Genomic DNA, 21273 nt, shown 5'->3' with positions numbered 1-21273 from the left:
CGAGGGCAGACTGGTAAGGCTGCCAGGAACCATCAGGTTGGGGGAAGAACCAGAAGAGGGGACAGCTGTAAGGTGTCTAGCCCCTCTTCCCCTCAGCTGGCCTGTTAATCCCCCAACGCCATACCTCCCCCTGCCCGTGACCACAGTTATGGTGGCACCTCCCCCACCCCCTGAGTTGCCCAATAGTCCTCCCAGGCACATATTAAAATGTTAGGATATAAAATGCACAACAGTTTAAAAGAATATAAAAGAGATAAAAGAGAACAGCAGCTAAGAAGGAGCAGATAAAGTCCACGTTTGCCCCTTTCCCCTTGTCTTTAAGCTGCTGCCCTCTGCTGCTGCTATTTGCTGCTGGTACTGTGGCTGCTGGTGTCTCTGGAGAGGCAGGTGGGTAGGTCTTCAGATCCTACGCGACTCCAAGTGCGACGCTAAGTGCGCACTTAGCGTCGCGCTTGGCGCGACGCCGAGGCACACGCTGAGGTGCTGCCTCTGGCAGCCCCGCCTTAAGTACCTGTGGTGAATCCAATCACACAGGCTAGAGCTCATTTGAAAGCCAACTCTGTGGCAATGAGGGCAACAAAGAATCGTACTTCTCAGCTACCATTGTGTCTGCTCAGAGTTGCCCACTGGAGCTCTTTCAGGTGGTTAGAGGCCTGTTACTCTCTGGCCCTCAAGAGGTGGACCACTCAATAGCCCTCTGTGATCAAGAGGGCTATTGTACCACACCTTGCAGTTAAAATATATCGTATTCATGCCGACTTAAATGCCATCATAGATACTTTTCAAATTGTACAGCCCAAGGATGTGGACAGGATCCTTGAAGAACTGAGGCCTACCACTTGTGTGCTGGACTCTTTTCCTTCCTGGTTTATAAAAGCAGCCAGTGTGAGGAGAGGGGAACTGGCTGTGTAAGTAAGGTGAAAGCCTCTTTACAGCAAGGTGTGATTCCATCTTGCCTAAAGGAGGTGGTGGTAAGACCTTTGTTTGTTTTTGTTTGTTTTTAAACCCTCCCTGAACCCCTCTATATTGGATTATTTCTGGCCAGTCTTTAATATTCCATTCTTGGGCAAGGTGTTGGAGTGTGTGGTGGCTTCTCAGCTCCAGGGATTTCTGGATGAGACAGATTATCTAGATCTATTTCAATCTGGCTTCAGGCCTGGTTATGAGACAGAGACTGCTTTGGTCGCTTTGGTGGATGATCTACACTGGGAACTGGACAGGGGGAATGTGTCCCTGTTACTTCTGCTGGACCTTTCAGTGGCGTTTGATACCATCTGTCTGTCTGAGATGGGATTGGGAGGCACTGTTATACCGTGGCTCCATTCCTTCTTGGAGGGGTGACCTCAGAAGGTAGTGCTGGGGGGCTCCTGTACAACGCCATTGGCCTGTGGTGTCCCTCAGGGTTCCATCTTCTCCCCCATGCTATTTAACATATACATGAAACTGCTAGGATATATTGTCTGGAATTTGAAGGTTCGGTGCCACCAGTATGCTGATGACACCCAACTCTATCTCTTCTTTCCATCTAAATCCAAGGAAGCTGTTCTGGTTCTAATTCAGTGCCTGATGTTGGTAATGGACTGACGGTTATCCTAATCCATTACCAGCAGATCAGGAAATAGGGATTCAGCTTGTGCTAGATGGGGTTACACTCGTCCTGAAGAATCGGACTCACAGTTTGCGTGTACTCTTGGACTCGACTCTGAACCTGGATGCTCATGTTTCCCACCTCCCAGCTGAGCAGAGCAGAGCAGAGCAAGCTGCTCCAGCTGTTCCAGGGACTACAGAAGCAGGCAAGCTCCCAGAGAGTGAGCGAAGAGAGCGAGCAAACAGGGGGAGCAAATAGGAGTTGGCCAGGGGAGTTGCAGTGGTTGAAGAGACAAAGGAGACAGAGGCTAAGAGGTAAGTGGGCTGCAGGAAGCCCAGTGAGCTGCCCTTTATCCTTCTGATTGGCTGTGAGCTCACCAGGTGCTTCTGAGAGCTCCAACTGAATTGGAGGGGTGTGGCCTGAGTACTCCCAGCAGCTGACTGGGCGGGAAGCTTCAGTCTGTTTCCCACCTCCCAGCTGAGCAGAGCACAGCAGAGCAGAGCAGAGCAGAGCAGAGCAGAGCAAGCTGCTCCAGCTGGTCCAGGGACTACAGAAGCAGGCAAGCTCCCAGAGAGCAAGCGAACAGAGTGAGCGGACAGGTGGAGCAAACAGGAGTTGGCCAGGGGAGTTCAGCAGGGGAGGTCAAGGGGGAGGCCCCTAACATTTTTTTATTATTATTTATTTTTTTAACTAACTTTTTTCCATTTATTTGTCTTGTAACACACACTTTCACACCAGTGGGACTCTGCTTTTAACCTCTGCTGAGTAGAGGAGCAGGCACAGGCTAGTCTAGAACAATCACAAAGCTAGACACAAAAAGGGAAAGGAGGCTATGGAAGGACAAGACTCTCCAGTGGTGGTGACCTGCAAGGTGTGTGCAATGTTTATTTTCTTGCCTGAGAACAACATGGCCTACACCTGCAACAAGTGCAAGTTGATCACGCTGCTGGAAGAAAAAGTAAGTGGACTGGAGCGGCGACTGTCGACCCTCCGGGGAATAAGAGAACACGAAGAGTTCTTGGACAGAATGGGGGAACTACAGCAGCAAAGGGAAGACCAGAAGCTTGAAGAGCAACAGCAAGATGAGGCACTGGGAAATGCTGAGGTGAAGAAAAATGGAGTAGAGGATACTCCTTGGAAAAGGGTGACAGTTAGGAGAAGAAGAACTAGACACCACTCTGCACCAGTGGAAGCAGTGGAGCTGTGAAACCGATTCCAGGTACTTGCGGATGAGACTGGAGGACAGCCTGCAGAGGAAGAATCACAGGGGAACCTGCATGAGAGTGAGCAAGAGGCTGAAGGTCAGTCAAACAGAGGCAATGAAACCCAGGCCTACAAGAAGAAGAAGAGAAGAGTGGTAGTAGTGGGAGACTCCTTGCTGCGTGGGATCGAGACCCAGGTATGTTGCGAAGACCCGTGGACTTGCCAGGTATGTTGTCTCCCGGGAGGACAGATTAGAGACGTGACTGAAAGGTTGCCTGCACTCATAAAGCCCACTGACAGGTATCCCTTTCTTCTCATCCATGTGGGAACAAATGATACCGCCAAGCAGAGCTATGAAGAGATCACGTCAGACTTTGAAGCTTTGGGAAGGAAACTCAAGAACTTTGGGGCCCAGATAGTTTTCTCATCCATCCTTCCAGTAGTTAGAAGAGGGATAGAAAGGGAACGAAAAATACTCCGGGTGAATGACTGGCTACGAAGGTGGTGCCAATGAGAGAGATTTGGATTCTGGGACCACGGGCTATACTTCCTGGAAGATGGGCTGTTGGCTAGGGACGGGTTGCACCTCACAAAGGATGGGAAGAATGTGTTTGGCCAAACTTCATCGGGAGGGCTTTAAACTGAATTCTACGGGGAAGGGAGATGTAATGTTGGGGGTAACAATGGATGAAGGCACATGCACTGCAATGGAGAGAACAGCTCTGATAGGGCCCAATAATAGTCTTCAGACACATGTAGGAAGAAAGCCAGACTATGAAGCACATGATCTTTGATGTCTATATACTAATGCCCGGAGTATGGGAAACAAACAGAACGAACTTGAACGCTTAATACAAGAGGGAAATTATGACCTGATAGGTATAACTGAGACTTGGTGGGATGACTCTCATGACTGGAATACAGCAATTGAAGGATATAACTTGTTCAAAAAGAACAGGAGGAACAGAAAGGGAGGTGGGGTTGCACTGTATGTGAAAAATACATATCTCTGCACAGAAATACAGGAGGAGGAGCTTGGTAGCCCCATCGAGAGCATCTGGGTTGAAATAAATGGAGCAAAGAATAAAAGGAACCTGGTGGTCGGAGTCTACTACCGGCCACCCAATCAAGGAGAAGACAAGGATGAAACTTTTGAAAAGCAAATAGCCAATGTTTTAAGGAAGCATGATGTAGTAGTAATGGGGGACTTCAATTTCCCCGATATTTGTTGGGAGACAAATTCTGCAAAACATGGCCCCTCCAGGAAATTCCTGACTTGTGTGGCGGATAACTTCCTCCTACAGAAAGTAGAAGAAGGAACTAGAGGATCGGCTATCCTTGACTTGATCCTAACCAACACAGATGACTTAGTGGATAAAGTAGCAGTTACAGGAACTCTGGGGGAAAGCGACCATGTTGTACTTGAGTTCTTGGTTCTAAGGGAAGACAAAGCTGAGTGTAGTCAAATGCGTACCCTGGATTTTAGGAAAGCTGATTTTCATAAACTCAGAACAATGATCAGTAAGGTCCCATGGCAAGCGACGCTAACAAGAAAAGGAGTCCAAGATGGGTGGGAGCTTTTAAAAAAGGAAATTCTCAAGGCACAATCACAAACCATTCCAACAAGAAGAAAAGGTGGAAGACAACAGAAGAAGCCAATGTGGCTTCACAAAAAGCTTAGGGATGACCTGAAAACAAAAAAGGACACATATAGGAAGTGGAAAGAAGGCCAAGTAACAAAGGAAGAGTACAGGCAGAGAGCACAGAATTGCAGGGATGGCGTCAGGAAGGCTAAAGCTGAGAATGAGCTGACGTTAGCGAGGGATGCTAAAAACAACAAAAAGGCTTTCTTCAGCTACGTGCATAGTAAAAGGCAGAGGAAAGAAATGGTGGTTCAGCTATTAAATAAGGATGGCAAAACGATAACAGATGACAAAGAAAAGGCAGAGGTGCTCAATTCCTACTTTGGCTCAGTCTTCTCCCAAAAGAGGGTCTATGACCCCCCTGGCAAAGGCGAACTACAGGCTGAAGGGGCAGGATTGCAGCTTGAGATCGATAGGCATATGGTCAAGGAACACCTAATTACTTTGAATGAGTTCAAATCTCCAGGGCCAGATGAACTGCATCCTAGAGTAATAAAGGAACTGGCAGAAGAACTCCCAGAACCGCTGTCTATTCTCTTTGAGAAATCATGGAGGATGGGGGAAGTGCCAGATGACTGGAGGAGGGCTAACGTTGTCCCTATCTTCAAAAAGGGTAAAAAGGAGGAACCTGAGAACTACAGACCAGTCAGTCTGACATCAATCCCTGGGAAAATTCTGGAGCAGATGATAAAGGAATCCATCTGTAAGCACCTTGACAACAATGCCATGATTACTCGAAGCCAACATGGATTTGTCAAAAACAAGTCCTGCCAGACAAATCTGATCTCATTTTTTGATCAAGTCACCTCCCTTGTAGACCGTGGGAATGCTGTAGACATCATATACCTCGACTTCAGCAAAGCTTTCGACAAAGTGCCCCATGATATCCTGATGAGCAAACTAGCTCAAAGTGGGCTAGATAAAACAACGATCCGGTGGATCCACAGTTGGCTACAGAATCAGACTAAAAGAGTGCTTATCAATGGGACCTTCTCAAACTGGGGAGAGGTCATGAGTGAGGTACCGCAGGGCTCAGTCCTGGGCCCAGTGCTCTTCAACATTTTTATTAATGACTTGGAGGAGGAGGTGCAGGGAATACTGATCAGATTTGCAGATGACACGAAATTGGGCAGGATAGCTAATACTTTGGAAGACAGAAACAAAATTCAAAGTGATCTGGATAGACTGGAGCGCTGGGCAGAAAACAACAGAATTACATTTAATAGGGATAAATGCCAAGTTCTGCACCTAGGAAAAAGAAACCAAATGCACAGTTACAAGATGGGGAATACGTGGCTCAACCACACTACAAGCAAGAAGGATCTTGGAATTGTTGTCGATCACAAGCTGAATATGAGCCAACAATGTGATGTGGCTGTAAAAAAGGCCAATGCTATTTGGGGCTGCATTAATAGAAGCATAGCTTCCAAATCCCGGGAAGTACTAGTTCCCCTCTACTCAGCACTGGTTAGGCCTCATCTGGAGTACTGTGTCCAGTTCTGGGCACCACACTTTAAGAAGGATGCAGACAAACTGGAGAGGGTTCAGAGGAGGGCAACAAAGATGATCAGGGGACTGGAAACAAAGCCCTATGAAGAGACTGAAAGAACTGGGCATGTTTAGCCTTGAGAAGAGAAGACTGAGGGGAGATAAGATAGCACTCTTCAAGTACTTCTTCAAGTACTTGAAAGGTTGTCACAGAGAAGGCCAGGATCTCTTCTTGATCATCCCAGAGTGCAGGACACGGAATAATGGGCTCAAGTTACAGGAAGCCAGATTCTGGCTGAACATCATGAAAAATTTCCTGACTGTAAGAGCAATACGACAATGGAACCAATTACCTGGGGAGGTGGTGGGCTCTCCCACACTGGAGGCCTTCAAGACGAGGCTGGACAGGCATTTGTCAGGGATGCTCTGACTTGGATTCCTGCATTGAGCAGGGGGTTGGACTCGATGGCCTTGTAGGCCCCTTCCAACCCTACTATTCTATGATTCTATGTCTCAGCGGTGGCCAGGTGTGTGTTTGCACAGCTGAGGCTAGTGCATGAACTGTGCCCACTCCTAGAGACAGCTGATCTGGCCACGGCCACGCACGCCTCAGTTGCATCCCATTTGGACTGGGGTTGCCTTTGAAAACTGCAGAAACTTCAGCTGGGCCAGAATGCTACAGCCAGACTGTTGGCCAGGGCTGGTTACAGGCAGCGTGCAGCTCCCTTGTTACATCAGCTTCACTGGCTACCAGTCTGTTTCCAGGCAGAATTCAAAGTGCTGATTATGACCTATGAAGCCTATATGGCTTGGAACCAGGCTACCTGAAAGCTTCTCCCATATGAGCCTGCCCAGTCATTAAGATCTTTTGGAAAGGCCCTTCTTTCAAGACGGCCACCTTCGGAGGCACATTTGGTGGTGACGTGAGAGAGGGTGTTTTTGGTGGCCACTCCCAGGCTGTGGAACTGCCTCCCAAGGGAAGCTAGGTTCACTCCCTCTCTGCTATCCTGCAGGCAAAGACCATTTTATTCAAGAAGACGTTTGGCCTGTAAGTGGGTCTGTGGGTTGGGTGCTGTTTTGATTCTGTAATTGCTACATTTTTACTGTATTTCATTGTATTTTACTGCTTTAATCAATTTTACATTGTTTTTGTAAGCTGCCTTGAGTGCCATTTTTTGGTAGAAAGGAACAGTAGGTCTGTTATAAAATGGGCTGTACACAGCCAGTTTTATCTGGTGAAGGAAATTCCAGACAGGGTCAAATCCTAAGTCATGGAGGTAGCAATCCTATGTCCCCTCAACAGCATCTGGAAGACATAGGACTTCTCGGTTTCTGGGCTCCTCGCCCATTCCCCCGGCCCCTTGTAACTGGCACAGTTCTCTTCACTCCAGCTATGTCTCCGTGCTTGGAAATGGAGTGCAGAGACAGGGGAAAGGGGGTGGTCCTGGGGGAGCAGAGGGGACTGTGGAAGCTGTGTTACACAGCTTCCTGTGCACCACATGGCCTCCCATTCTTCCGCTCTGAAGCTCCCCAGCTAGACAGGTGAAATGCCTGTCTAGCCAAAAATGCAGGGCAGCTGGACTATGGAGGCAAGGATCACCTCCGTGCTCCAGCCACCCTGCATTAGATAGTCGTCACCCTTCAAGTTCAGAGGCTGACGATTCTCTCCATAGGATTGCACTCTAAGTCTCAGTGAGAAAGATTTTTCACTTGTCCCTGGTCTATTCTCTCAATACTAAGGAAGGTTAAACCTCCCCCATGATCTCCCCCGGCCCATGCTGCTCAGCTGTTTGGGGAAAAGGGAGAGCTGGCAAGCTGTCCATGGAGGAAGAGATCACTCTCTCCTTCCAAGGGCAGTTTGCTGTGCTTCTATGCTGCACCGTGACAAAAAGGCAGCTCCTTCCTCAGCATACATCACAGAAGCCAAAGAAGCTGAATGTGTGAATATCATGCGTGCGTGTGTGCATGCATGTGTAGCATAATAGGCTTGTTCCAGTAGCAGAAACAAACAAACAAAAAACCTGCACACAGGTTGCATTCATCTTTTTAAAAAGAATAAAAGTTATCAAGTACATGCTTTTTTAAGTCTTAGTTTACATATAATTATGGCATGGTTTGAAGTCTGGGATACCTAGCCAGCCACTACCATCCCCATGTCTGCATTTCAACACAGTCTGCCTCTCCTCTCTGGAATCTCTGCAATTCCTAGAGTTCTCCTAACAAAGGATCAAGGATACTTGAGCATCCTTTTATTTGCCTCCAAAGGGTGCCAGGCTTTGCACGCATTCCATGCGAATGCACACAAAGCCTTGAGCAATTTCCATATGCTTCAAGCAAACACATGCAAATCCCTTGAAGGTATCTGGACAGTGCCTGAGTTGCCTCTCTTTCTGTACCATGTCCTCCCAACCCCCCAAGCACCGAGGACTCACTACACTTACCTGGGCAGGAATAGATGGAGGCAGAGGTTGCCACAGGTGCTCCCAATGTCACTTTCCCTTGAGGATGGCACTGGGGCTCCAAAACTCTATAGCCTCTGCCTGAAGGAAAGGCTGATGCTGAGCGTGCCGTTTCTGTCAAGGGTAAAGGCCACCAGGTGGGGCTTTCTCTCTTGGCGGCAATCGTGCATGGCGTATCTTTACCCATTAGGGATGCTGGGGCTTGGGAGTCCTCAGCAGGAAGATAGCCTCCATGTGCTTTTCCTGCTGAAGGAGAGGGCTCCGTGAGCCTTTTCCCTCAGCAGGAATGGTGCGCACAGCATCGCTCCTTCTTCTCAGCAGGCACTGGACTCCAAGTCCTAGCATCCACTACTTGGAAGGAAAGTGATGCTGAGGGAATAGGTCCCCAGCCTCACTGGGAACAGCACACAGATTGCTTTCCTAACAAGGTGCGGACACTGGTCCTTGGGGGTCCCAGTGCCCTCAGAGGAGGGAAAGCCATGGTGGGAGTGTCCACAGATGCAGCCTCCCTCTTCACCTGCCTTTGGGCGGACCCTTGAGGGGGAAGGAAGATGGGGAGGCAGAGGCAGTAGCTGCAGCTACTCAAGATGCAGGTCAACTAGGCCCGGGCTCTCGTCTGCTTGCAGCAATATATGATATGGGCCCTACTCGAGCTGCATCTCCATATGAGGAATAGAACAAGGGATCTCATTGTTATGCATTCCCATATCCAATTCCACACAAAATTCCTACAAAGGATATCTCCCCCCTATATCTCTCTTATCTTGACTTCACCTTTTTAACATTAGATGTAGGAGAATCTCTCCCACAAAGGATTCTACACTGGGGCCAGCCAGACCTTATATATGGTTATACATCTTATATATGGTCTGGGGTGGACCTGAACATGACAAAGCCAAGACCTTAACATATGAACCATCATCCCATCTATGCTCCTGATGGAGACTGAGTCACCTCATTCCAGGTTGGAGGCTGATGTTGTGTTAACTTGTGCCAGAACATACACAAAGTGCAACCCAAAAAGTCATGAACAACAACTAGAAGGAAAAAAAACCAATTCCATTTTACCACAACGCCTAGAAATACGTAATGCTCGGGGTTTTCTACAATCATGCGCCTACTCAGATTGCTGGAAGAAAGGTGTGAGAGCTTGTGCCCCTGGCTGCTGTAGGGGCCCAGTCACCGCAGACTGGAAAAGAAACAGGGCGGTATGGGTGAAGCTTGTACGTAGGAACCAAGCAGCAGAAACAGTCCCTTTCTTAAAGCAGTACAAAGGAGATTCAAAAGCCAAGAAGCTGAAGACTGAGGATCCCCACAAGTCATAAGACTTAAGCAGTTTTATCCAATGAGGCTTTTAGATTGTGGGGAACAAGAAGATCTAGTGAGGCTACAAGTTAATACAATTTGAGAAACTTTGCTAGAAGTAAATTACATCCCTTGCAGAAATTTAAATATCAGGATAACCTATAGCAAGTGCAAGCACTAGAGGAAATATTGGGCTTATGTCCTGGGGCCATATTCTTGCAAACATGGGCCTGCGGGGATAAAAGCAGCTGGGTTAGGGGTGGGGATTCATGGGAAAACCAACTGGTAGGGGAAGTCAGCATTTTCTTCCCTTTTCTCCATTTTATGATACAAGTTACCTTTTCTTGAAGTGCTTTGCAAGGGAGGAGGGGCTATTGTGAGTTCCTTGCATGCACAGAGCAAGTTGGAGTTTGCCCCTAGGTTACGCTTACCCGCTGGTCTGATAAAAACTTATTGACAGATCTGAACACACGATGCACCTCGTCATGAAACTTTTCATCACCTCCAATTTGAGATTCATGCAAAAGTACTTTCAACTCAAGGACAAAACACTTCACAACTGATATATTGCAAGCAATCTAGAAAGAAAGAAAAATTCAGTGGGTTTACAACATGAAAGTTTTACAATCTCGTTCAGACGTGACGTTTTCCATTCATCCAAGCTACCCGCCCTGCCTGATTCAAAAGTATAATCTTGCTTGTATAAACGTACTATATGAAGCCGTACAATTAAAGCTATTGGTCATCAGCAACTTCTGTGATATAGAAGCTAGAAAAAGTCAACCCCACTATTCCAGAGGTTGCTGCCCGACAATAATTATGATCACCTTGTCAACACATTGCATTTGTACATGTAAACACAGGGATAGGTAAGGCTTGTGTGTAAAAGAAAAGTATCTGGACTGGACCATAGACTTTGAGGCTTATACTATATTTTGGACTCCCAAGGCAGGTTACAGCAATAAAATACATAAAAACAGTTCAAATATTAAATGTGATAAAAACATAAAAACAATAAAAACAAGCCAGCAATAAAACCAGCAGCAACAACAACAACAGCAGGAATAACCACAACAGCAGGTCTCCCCAGTCCCAGTTGAACACTTCAGCCACTGCACCTCTCTGCCTCTATATATTCATCTCTTGTTTAATTGTAACTGATAACTTTCAAAATAGTCATTTTAAGCAGAGTGAAATTATTACTTAATAATTTTAAACGGTTTGGGGCCAAGTTACCCGAAGGACCTGTCAGGGTGGATACTGAGCCCATAAAGCCCCAGCGTAGTTCTGATTCAAGAGAAGGCCACAGTAAAGTAATATGTTTTCAAGGCCTTCTTAAAAGCCTGCAGTGACGGAGCATGGCGGACCTCTGATGGCAACTTGCTCCAAAGGTGTGGGGGCCACAGAGAAGGCCCTCTCACATGTGGTTACCCACCTAACTGCTCTCATGGGTGGGCAGATGAGAACAGCCTCTCTTTCTGATCTTAAAGTGCAGGCAGGCTGATATGTGTGAAGGCGGTGCTGTCAGGAGCGCCCTAGCTGCCTCTTACAGTCCCCTCCAATAGCCAACTCAAGACACAGATGAAAGGGATTCTTTCCAAGGCTTTATTCCTTTACAACTTAATGACTCTTTCAGATGCTAATCACCAGCGACTAAGCAAGGAAACGCACTGGGGTAGTTAGCAGAGTAGCCTAAGCTCCGGGTAAGGCAGTTGGTCCCCGTTTGAAGGGGAAGAGCAGGAAAACTCTGAACTTATGGGCTATGGAGAGGTCCTCCCTCTTATCCGGGGATCCTCGGGACGCGACCGTTGTTTTAGTGCCAAGCGGGCAGAGTGCCGCCTCTCGGCGCCTGCCATCAGGCGCCGCTCCCTCTGTCTTCGCCGAGTGTCCAGCAAGATCCCATCCCCTGCTCTGTCACCGCTAGGGTCACTATCTCTCTCAGAAATGCAGGCAGGAGGAATCTCTCCCTGCTGCTGTGCCTGTGAGAGATGAGCGAGCTCCTCTCCTACGGGTGGTTGGTCCTCGTCAGAATCAGAACTACTCTGGGGCTCTATGGGCTTAGTATCCACCCTGACAGGTCCTTCGGGTAACTTGGTCCCAAACCGTTTAAAATTATTAAGTAATAATTTTACTCTGCTTAAAATGACTATTTTGAAAGTTATCAGTTACAATAAAACAAGAGATGAATATATAGAGGCAGAGTGGTGTAGTGGCTGAAGTGTTCAACTGGGACTGGGGAGACCTGGGTTCAAGTCCCCACTTGGCTATGAAGCTCCCTGAGTGACCTTGGGGCAGTCACTGTCTCTCAGCCTAAACTGCCTCACAAGGTTGTTGCAAGGATAAAATGGAAAGGAGGAGGATCACGTACACCACCTTGGGCTCCTTGGAAGAAGAGGTGGGATACAGATGTACTAAATAAATCATGTATAATGACGGACTGGGAAGATACAGAGTCAAAACTCCTCCCAGCTGTGAAGTTCACTAGGTGACCTAGGCAGTGGAGGCTGGTGGCTCTGATGTCAGTGGAGTGGTGAATCTGCTCCAAGTTTCTGTCAGAATCAGTCATAACTCTAAAGAAGCTATCCATGGTGCACCTTGGATAGCTCCTTTAGAGTTATGACTGGTTCTGATGGAAACCCGGAGCAAATTCACCACCCCACTGACATCAGAGCCACCAGCCTCCACTGGACCTAGGGTCAATCACGCTCTTTCAGCTGAACCTGCCTCGGGGGTGGGGGGGAGAACTTTGTTAGTCACCCTAAACATGTTAGCCACCCTTATTAGCCGCCTCCTTAGAGGAAGAATGTCATTAAAATGTAATAAATCAATAATGACTAAAGTATCATTTTGAGGTTGGGTGTGGAACATCATAGTGCAGAATAAACCCTCAGACCACCAAGCCTGACAAATATGTGTCAGTACAAGAATCAAAAGGGAAAAAAAATTGTGTAGTTTCTCCATTAGTCAGCCAACTACTCACTGTTAGTATAATAAATAATGGTTTTATGTGAAAGTGCCTATTGATAGATGATCTTTGACAGGTAAGTTGTCCTTATTGAATAGGCTTCCCAAAATATTCCCACAATGAGTCAAAGTCACAAGGGGGATTATATAGTGCCATCTCCGAAGTTCCATATCTCATGAAATTAGCACACTGAAGAGTTAATATGTTGATGAATCCCATGATTTCAGCATTAAGGGAACCAATGGACATGTATCAGGACTGTCAGACTGTAATTAATCAGCAACTAATCAGTCAACTGGGCCGCGGTGGCTTAGTGGTTAAGACGCTGAACTGCAGACTGGAAGGTTGGCAGGTCAGCAGTTTGAGACCAGAGTGCTGCGTGATGGAGTGAGCTCCCGTCTTCAGTCCCAGCTTCTGCCAACCTAGCAGTTCGAAAGCAAGAAATTGCAAGTAGATAAATAGGTACCGCCTCGGCGGGAAAGGTAACAGCGTTCGGTGCACCTCGGTGTTCAGTCATGCCAGCCACATGACCACAGAAGCGTCTTCAGACAGCGCTGGCTCTTCGGCTTAGAAAGGGGGTGAGCACTGCACCCTAGAGTCGGACACGACTGGTTGGGGACACCTTTACCTTTTTAATCAATCAACTATTAATCATGGGATTTTATACTATATATATTTCCATCCTTCATGCATGACCATAGGATGCAGATTCAAATTTATTTATTTATTTCTAGAAATATGAATATTCTGCTTTCCAGCCCCATGTGGGGCCCCTAAAGTAGCTCATTCCATAAAACATTAAATGTGAGTCTGGAGGTTCTATCTCCAGACAATGTGGTAACTCTAAATTTCTTATCTCTACAGGCTCATCTGCTGTCAATTGTAAATCCTGAAACTTCAGACTTGCCAACTTATTTTGGATTTTGTTACACCATTACCTGTGAGTAAATCCCACTGAACTCTATGGGCTTATTTCTGAATAGACATGTATACATTTGCACTGTTAGGGTCTGTTTATTTCTCTGGATCTGCACTGTATGGTTATATCTGGAAGGTGGAAATCAAGTATAAAATTCCATAATTAATTAATTAATTGCTGATTGATTACACTCTATTTGCTGGTCATGATAAAATACCCATTCATTTTCTTAAGAGAGGCATCCTATGGTCTCTGGACGAGCATCCAAGGGACCATAGGATGGCTCAGAAAATGCCTTCTGAGGTTGGAGACCTCCCCTTGGCAAGGGGAGTCAGAGGTCCAACTCCTGACCCTGACCCCTTGCAGTTGGTGTGGAGAGAACTCTGTTGGCTGCCTCTCCTAGGTTGGAAAATCAGCCTCAAAGAGAGGGGAAGAGGGGGTGTTCCAGTGGGCGGAGCAGGGTGGGGAGAACAGAGAGGTCAGGGTACGATTTATCCTTAGCTTCCTCCAGCCTCCTTCCCTCCCCTGTGAAAATGTTATTAGACCATTTGGAAAGCCTGTCTAGTGAAAATAAAGGAGACTGGAGGATGGGGAAGCAAAGATCACCTCTGCTGCTCTTCCTGGCCTGCTGGCTTCAGCCCAGTAGGGCATAGGAACCTCAGATACCTCCACGTTCAGGAGCTTCCAAGCAGTGAGGGTACAGTCCATAGGATAGTGCTTTAAGGTAGCCAGGCGGGTCTTCCTTAGAAGGGAGTTCCAAAGCTTGGGCACAGTTACTGAAAATGCCCTCACCCTGGTTCCAACCAGAGGCATTTCAGGGGCTGTTGGGACACGCAGGAGGGCCTCTGTAGACGAGCTTAAGAAGTGGCAAGGCTTGTAAGGGAACACGAGTTCCTTGAGATATCCTGCTCCCAAACCATGAAAGGCTTTAAAAGGTTATCACCAGCATGTTAAATTGGGGTCAGAAACAAATAAGAAACTAGTGCAGTTGTTTCAGCCAGGGAGTAACATGCTCCCAACAGGCAGCTCCAGTTAGCAATCTAGCTGCCACATTCTGGAGCAAAGTCAGGTTGCTTACCTGCAACTGGAGTTCTTTGAGTGGTCATCTGTGCATTCACACATATGGGCTCTGTGCCTGCATGGAGCCACGATTCGGGAAACTTCTATAGATGAGGAATTTCTGGCGGGAACCCTTCTCCCACCATCCTGCTGTGCATATTCCAGCGGGTTTCCGCTCAAACCCTCAGTTCCAAGGAGACCGCCAATTGTGGTCTCCTACAACCCAGGAAACCCGGTACCAACACCAAACGTGACATTGACACCAAAGCGGGGATGGTGGGTGGGTTGTGTGAATGCACAGATGACCACTCGAAGGACTCGAGATACAGATAAGCAACCTGACTTTCTTCTTCATAGTATCTGTGCATCACACATATGGGTGAATAACAAGCTTACGTACCAGGAGGTGGGTCGGTGTCATCATCCAAGAACCTTCGACAACACCGTACAGCCAAATGAGTAGTATCTCCTGGCTTGAACATCAAGACGGTAATGCTTGATGAAGGTGGAAGGGGTCAACCAAGTTGCAGCCCAACAAACATCTGGTATTGAAACTCCTCTTTCAAACACCACTGATGTCGCTGTCACTCTGGTTGAGTGCTCCTTTACCGAACCAGACAACTCCAAGCCCTGTAGTTCATAAGACAGTTTAATAGCTTGGACTACCCAAGGCATTAGGTCCTGGGAGGATATGGGGAGTCCCTTCTTAGAACTGCCATAACACATAATCAAATGCTGGGAACGACGAAATGCCTCCATCCTAGCTTTGTAGAATGCCAAAGCCTTGCGAACATCCAAGGTGCGCAGCGTCTTTTCAATCACTGTTGAGGGCGAAGCGAAGAAGGCAAGAAGAACAATATCCTGACCCAAATGAAAACTCAAAATCACCTTAGGCAGGAAAGCAATGTCAGGACAAAGCACAACTTTGTCCCTATGAAATCCTAAGTATGGATTGTCCACTTGAAGGGCACATAACTCTCCAGAGCATCATGCTGACGTGATGGCTACTAAAACCACTATTTTTAGTGAGAGAAGACAAAAATCCATTGTAACGAATGGCTCAAATGGTTTTTTGGTAAGTGCATGCAGCACTACAGACAAGCTCCATGATTCACAAGAGGAGAAAGATTTCTAACTCCCCTCAAAAACTGGTGGATCAGAGGATGCGAAGAAACTGAGGACACATTGTTAGCAAGACAGGAAGCCGAAATAGCTGCTATGTAAACTCTCAGAGAAATACTTCTAAGTCCTTGCTCATGAAGCGGGAATAAAAACTTCAGACTATCCTATACCATACAATGGACAGGACTGAAGCCATTGTCTTGAGCAAAAAGAGTAAAACGTGTCCACTTACTTGCATAGGATTTTCTGGTAGCAGGTTTCCTAGCTGCCTCAAGAACAGACTGGAGCGAAGCAGGTAACTTTATCCAGTCTACCGCTGGATCCTCCACACCATGAGATGTAAGGTAAGTAAATCCAGATGTCTCACTTTGCCTCTGTACCTGGACAGCAGTGCCGGTGTCAATGGGAGTTGAAGATAATCCCTTCTGGACCGACACAGGAGTTTGGCAAACCATGGCTGCCTGGGCCACCACGGTGCAATCAGGATGCCCTGCACTTCATCCTTCTCTATCTTCGTGATCACTCGGGTTAGAAGAGGAAATGGCGGAAAGATGTAGAGGAAACACCCCTTCCAAACACTCCTGGCAAAGACATCTCTGAGAGACCTCGCACCTCTGCCCACTCAGCTGCAGAAACTGCAGCATGCTGCATTCTTCTCTGCTGCAAAAAGGTCCAAGGATGGGTGACTCCAGCAACGAAACAGGTGGTTGCAGACACTCAGACTGAGCTCCCATTAGACACTGGGAAGGATCGACTCAGATGGTCAGCCAAGATGTTGTCCTCGCCCGCAATATGAATTGCCATAAAGGTGATGCCCCATGCGATGCACCACTTGAAGATTTGTATTGTCAGCTGTATTAATGACATCGAATGAGTCCCCCCTTGTTTGTTGAGGTGGAATACCACCGTTGTGTTGTCAGAAATGATTTGGATGCGACAACCATGAAGGACCATGTTGAAGGCCTTCAAGGCTTTGTTGACAGCAAGTAGTTCTAGGCCATTGACGTGACTGTTGGCCTCCACCTTTGACCATAGCCCTTGCACCTTGCAATGAGCGCCCCAACCTAGCATCGAGGCATCCATCATGACTGTCATCGGTGGGGTGGGAAGCTGGAAAAGCAGGCTTCATAAGAGGTTCGACAACACCGTCCACCAATGAAGCAAAGCCCTGACTGCAGAAGGGAGCTGTAGTGTGACACTGCAGGAGTTTTTCCACAAGTCAAATGCCCTGATGAACCAATTCTGCAATGTCCTCATGCGAAGGTGGGCATACGGGACCACCACAGTTGTAGCTGCTATCAGCCCAAATAGTTTCTGTATCGTGTAGGCTTGTGTAGTACGGCAGGCTAGAACATCTGACGCAAGCTGCAGTAACACTGGTGCTCAATCTCAAGGAAGAAACACCCAACCTTTCAGGGAGTCTATGGATGGCCTGATAAACTGGACAACTTTGGAAGGCACAAAACATGATTTCTCTGCGTTCATTCATTCATTCATTTATTGCATTTATATCCTGCCTTTTTCCTCCAAGTAACCCAAGGTGGTGTACATAATCCTCCTCCTCTCCATTTTATCCTAACAACAACCATGTGAGGTAGGTTGGCCTGAGAGTTTGTGACTGGCCCAAAGTCACTCAGTGAGCTGCCATGGCCCAGTGGGGACTAGAACCTGGATCTCCCAGCTCCCAGTCCAACACTTGAACCACTACGCCACACTGGCTCGGTTTGTGTGTGCAAACCGAGATTTTCCAACAACTCCATCATAAGCAGGACAGTCTTCTGCAAATGGGTCCTTGATTGAGCAACTAGATGCCAGTTGTCAATGTAAGGATAGATCTCTTGAGGAGGCTTACTGGTGGTCTTAGTCTGCTTATTGACCGATCTGTTCCCAATGCCATAGGTTTCCTAGGGGTTCGCTGCTTTTAAAGCCTTCTCCCAAAGAATCGCCTTGAGCCTGTCAGCATTTTTTTTTCTAGCTTGCTTACTAAATGACATGCAACAGTGACAGGCCTCCACAATATGTCCTTCACCTAGACCAAGTAGGCACAGCAAGTGACCATCTGTGGGAGGCAGTTTACCATAGGGATGTACGAAAGTTCCACCACGGATCTCGGGGAGGCCGAATGCCAGCGGATTCGGCCCCCCGAAATTGGTGGCGGAACAGCCTGCCCCACCCCCACGACGGGACTTACCTGGGGCGGATCTTCCTGGCAGCGGCAGCGGCTCCGGCAGCGGTTCAGCGGCAGTGGCTGGTCTTCCGACCGGCTGCTGCCACCGCCATTTCCAGTTAAAAAAAAAAATAAAAGTGATAGGCTACATAAAGATTTATGTAGCCTATCACGGCTAGGTTTTTTTAAAAAAAAATGTGATAGGCTATGTAAACGTTTACGTAGCCTATCACGGCTGAGTAAAACAAAAAACGCGCGTATGAAAATGGCGGCGCCCATGGGCGCCGCCATTTGCATACGCGTGTTTTTTTGTTTTTGTTTTACTCAGCCGTCTACGCTATTTGCGTTCCCCTTATTTTCGCCGTCTTAGTCTACGTAAATGTTTACGTAGACTAAGATGTGCCAAAATAAGGAACGCAAATGGCGGCGCCCATGGGCGCCGCCATTTGCATACGCGTGTTTTTTTGTTTTTGTTTTACTCAGCCGTGATAGGCTACGTAAACATTTACGTAGCCTATCACGGCTGACTGCAGGGACGCAAACGGCGGCGGCTACGGCCACCGCCATTTGTGTCCCTGCTAGCCAGCAGCCGGATGTCCGGCTGCTGGCGGAGCCAGCCGGCGGCTCCGCAGAATTGCTGCGGAGCACAGCCGGCCGGCTAGGATTCCGGGGGGGAAGGAACAGAGTGCCTCCCCCCCCGGCGAGGATTCCGGGGGGAGGGACGGAACGCCTCCCCCCCAACCATCAGCATAATCCCCGAAAGGTAAGTGATTTTCGTACATCCCTAGTTTACCACCACAACAAACTCACTTTCGAAAAGGGTCCTTAACAGCCGTATGCCTAAAGGCGATGAGCAATCAATCGATCGCCTATACTGAACAAATAAGAATAAATCAAAATGGATAACTGTATAGACAGAGGAACTAGGAGAAAAAAAGAAAAGAAAGAAAGAAACAAATACTGAAATCTCTCTCAGCACAGTCCAAAGACCAAGAAGTCCCTTCAGTCAAGTACTACCACAATGGCAGTCGACAAAGAACTGAGAGTTTGAGTGGGAACCCGCTGGAATATGTGCAGTGGGATGGTGGGGGAAGAGTTCCCACCCCAAATTCCTCAGCTATAGAAGATTCTTGAATTGAGGCTCTGCACAGGCACAGAGCCCATATGTGTGATGCACAGAGACCACAAAGAAGAATTGAAGTTTTTAGGCAGTTTTCAAGAGAAACCCCACATAGTGCACATTGCACTAGTCCAGGCATGATGTAACTAGGGCATGTTGCACCATAGCTTGACCTGCATATTTGTTTAAAAGACAGAGCAAATTATGAATTACAGGTTGTAAATTGTATACGACATGTTTTTTGTATATAACCTATTTTTGTTAGATTTGTTCACATTTACAAATGTACTTACTGGATAGTTTAAGTCTGCAGTATATAACAAGGCATCAATCTAAAAAAGAAAAGAATTGGCTATGTAAGCAACAGTTTCAGAACTGAGGGTTAATAAATTACTGAGATTTCTTTCCCAGCTAGCTTATTGCTCAAAAGGACAAATTGGAAATCATTGTAAAACATTTTCAGAAAGTCTACCACCTGTTGGGTATGATTTGGCAGCCACTGAAATTAATAGTAAAATCTGCAGCTTCTCTAATGAGCGCTGGAGAAAGTTCAAGGTGGGCAGCCTTTCAGCATACATGCCCTGCAGTGCTAACTGAATCATAGCTGAATCATGCTTTTAGGAAAGTAGTTCTTTGCTGCTTCACTTCACTAGCAAGACACATTTAAAATACATATTAAAACAGCTTTAAAGATTCAAATGTCCTCAGAGAAAGGACATTTGTGGAAGAGAAAATGGAAATGCTGGAAATAATCATGCAGGGTTCACTCTGAGATGTGGAATTTCTGGAAAATATATGATGGGAAAATTTCCCAAGACTTGTTTCTGTTATTTTATTTATTTAATACATTGGTCAGTATCCAACACTGCACTATCACTAGGATAAATGACGTCATGCTAGTGTAAACTCTTTCTAGCGCAATGCCAACAGCACTTGCTGGGACAATGAGTTTCCCTGGAAAACTTATCATGCTAGCAAGCACTATTGAAATTGCACTAGAGATAGTTCACGCTAGTGCAACACCATTTATGTTAGCGGTAGTGCAGAGCTGGATATCACCTGCTATAGCTCGCTTTTCAGAGATATGAGCTCACAAAGGTTTACCAGACACTTGTAATTAAGGTGTAACCACAACAATTAATACAGGGTACAACTAATTCATACAATGCTTTTAATTTCTAAAGTGTTTGTTGTGAACCCATAGCCTTAATGAGTAATGCAATTCTATGCACTTTAACAATTGTAACATCCTAATAACAGTATCAAAAGCAGGTAGAAACATCTTTGAAATACTGATTTAAATCCTTTTGACTACAATACTTGTAGTTCCCAATGGTTTCCTGTCTTTGTTCATTCAACTTAATAAACTGTTTCCAAACTCCAGTTGTTGTTGCTTTTCTTTTTGGAAGCATTATTCATATCCTTCAAAACAGTGTCAGGTATATCCTGTTTTGGAAGAAATTTAAATACAGATTTCAAAGCTAGAGTGGTGATCTGCTGTCTTTTTCACTGATTGGCCATTATGTGCATGAGTTTGACGATCATATTGAAAAAGAAGCAACATGTATTGTCCTTAGTTCTTTTTTCCTACTAGCAAACAATTGCATACCCATCCATTCTTAATCATGGCTTTGATCTCTTTAATTCAGCAGGAGAGGGACAGTGCATTTAGGGTGGTGCATGTGTACATGAGAATGACCCCTGTTGGGGTAAAACACAGAGAATTGTTACAAAGAAGCACTGAGAACGGTATTACTGCTGTATCTTGTCAGTTAAATATAGCATATGCTATTAAATAAAGGATGTCTTGAGACTTGAAACATTCCTATAAAAATTAAGCAAAGTGTTGCTCTGGGCACCACTACAGAATTTCATCTCTCCTTTTGTGCTGTGTGCTTTCCAAATTACAGAGGCCATAATATAATGAACAGAATTCCCACTTCCCCTTCCTGGTAACCACACTATATTTTTGTGTTGAGCATGGTGTTAGTTCACTTCTGTTTTACAAGCTTACCTCAGAATACTTTTCAATCTCTCCCAAATCCATTATCACTGAATACCAATCAAAGTCACTGCTGGTCTGTATTTGTAGTATATATGAGCTTGGTTTAAACAAAACAACCAAAACTATTAGAAGACTTCAGTGTTATCATAATGCTAAATGCAAGAAATAATGCTAAAATCAGTTATAAACAAATAAGCACACATTATATACACCATCTCTGATATATTGTG

The 21273-nt window shown here is 46.4% G+C and overlaps 1 protein-coding gene and 1 pseudogene across 15 annotated transcripts in view; both read right to left on the bottom strand.

Annotated features, from left to right (window-relative positions):
* Positions 1-21273, bottom strand: part of IL15 (interleukin 15) — a 69913-nt gene that overhangs the window by 7322 nt on the left and 41318 nt on the right. For 12 of the 14 annotated variants that reach the window (XM_084856145.1, XM_084856141.1, XM_084856146.1 and 9 more), the window contains 3 exons: positions 21053-21140; positions 19332-19370; positions 10118-10264 (listed from right to left, as the gene is read on the bottom strand). In XM_084856145.1, coding sequence (XP_084712271.1) covers positions 10118-10264; positions 19332-19370; positions 21053-21140 — 274 coding nt within the window. Of the gene's footprint in view, positions 1-10117; positions 10265-19331; positions 21196-21273 lie in introns of all 14 variants that reach the window. The other 2 variants (XM_084856153.1, XR_014792088.1) reach the window with 2 other exon arrangements.
* On the bottom strand, positions 12315-19321 carry LOC146343920 (uncharacterized; annotated as a pseudogene). The gene has a single exon (XR_014792087.1). The product of XR_014792087.1 is annotated as an uncharacterized LOC146343920 (transcript).

The sequence above is a fragment of the Heloderma suspectum genome, chromosome 5 (assembly GCF_057233095.1).
Source record: "Heloderma suspectum isolate Gila_16-S chromosome 5, 16-S_ref, whole genome shotgun sequence".
NCBI lineage: Eukaryota > Metazoa > Chordata > Lepidosauria > Squamata > Helodermatidae > Heloderma > Heloderma suspectum.
The sequence above is the reverse complement of the archived record's forward strand: the minus strand, read 5'-3'. Positions and strand labels throughout refer to the sequence as shown.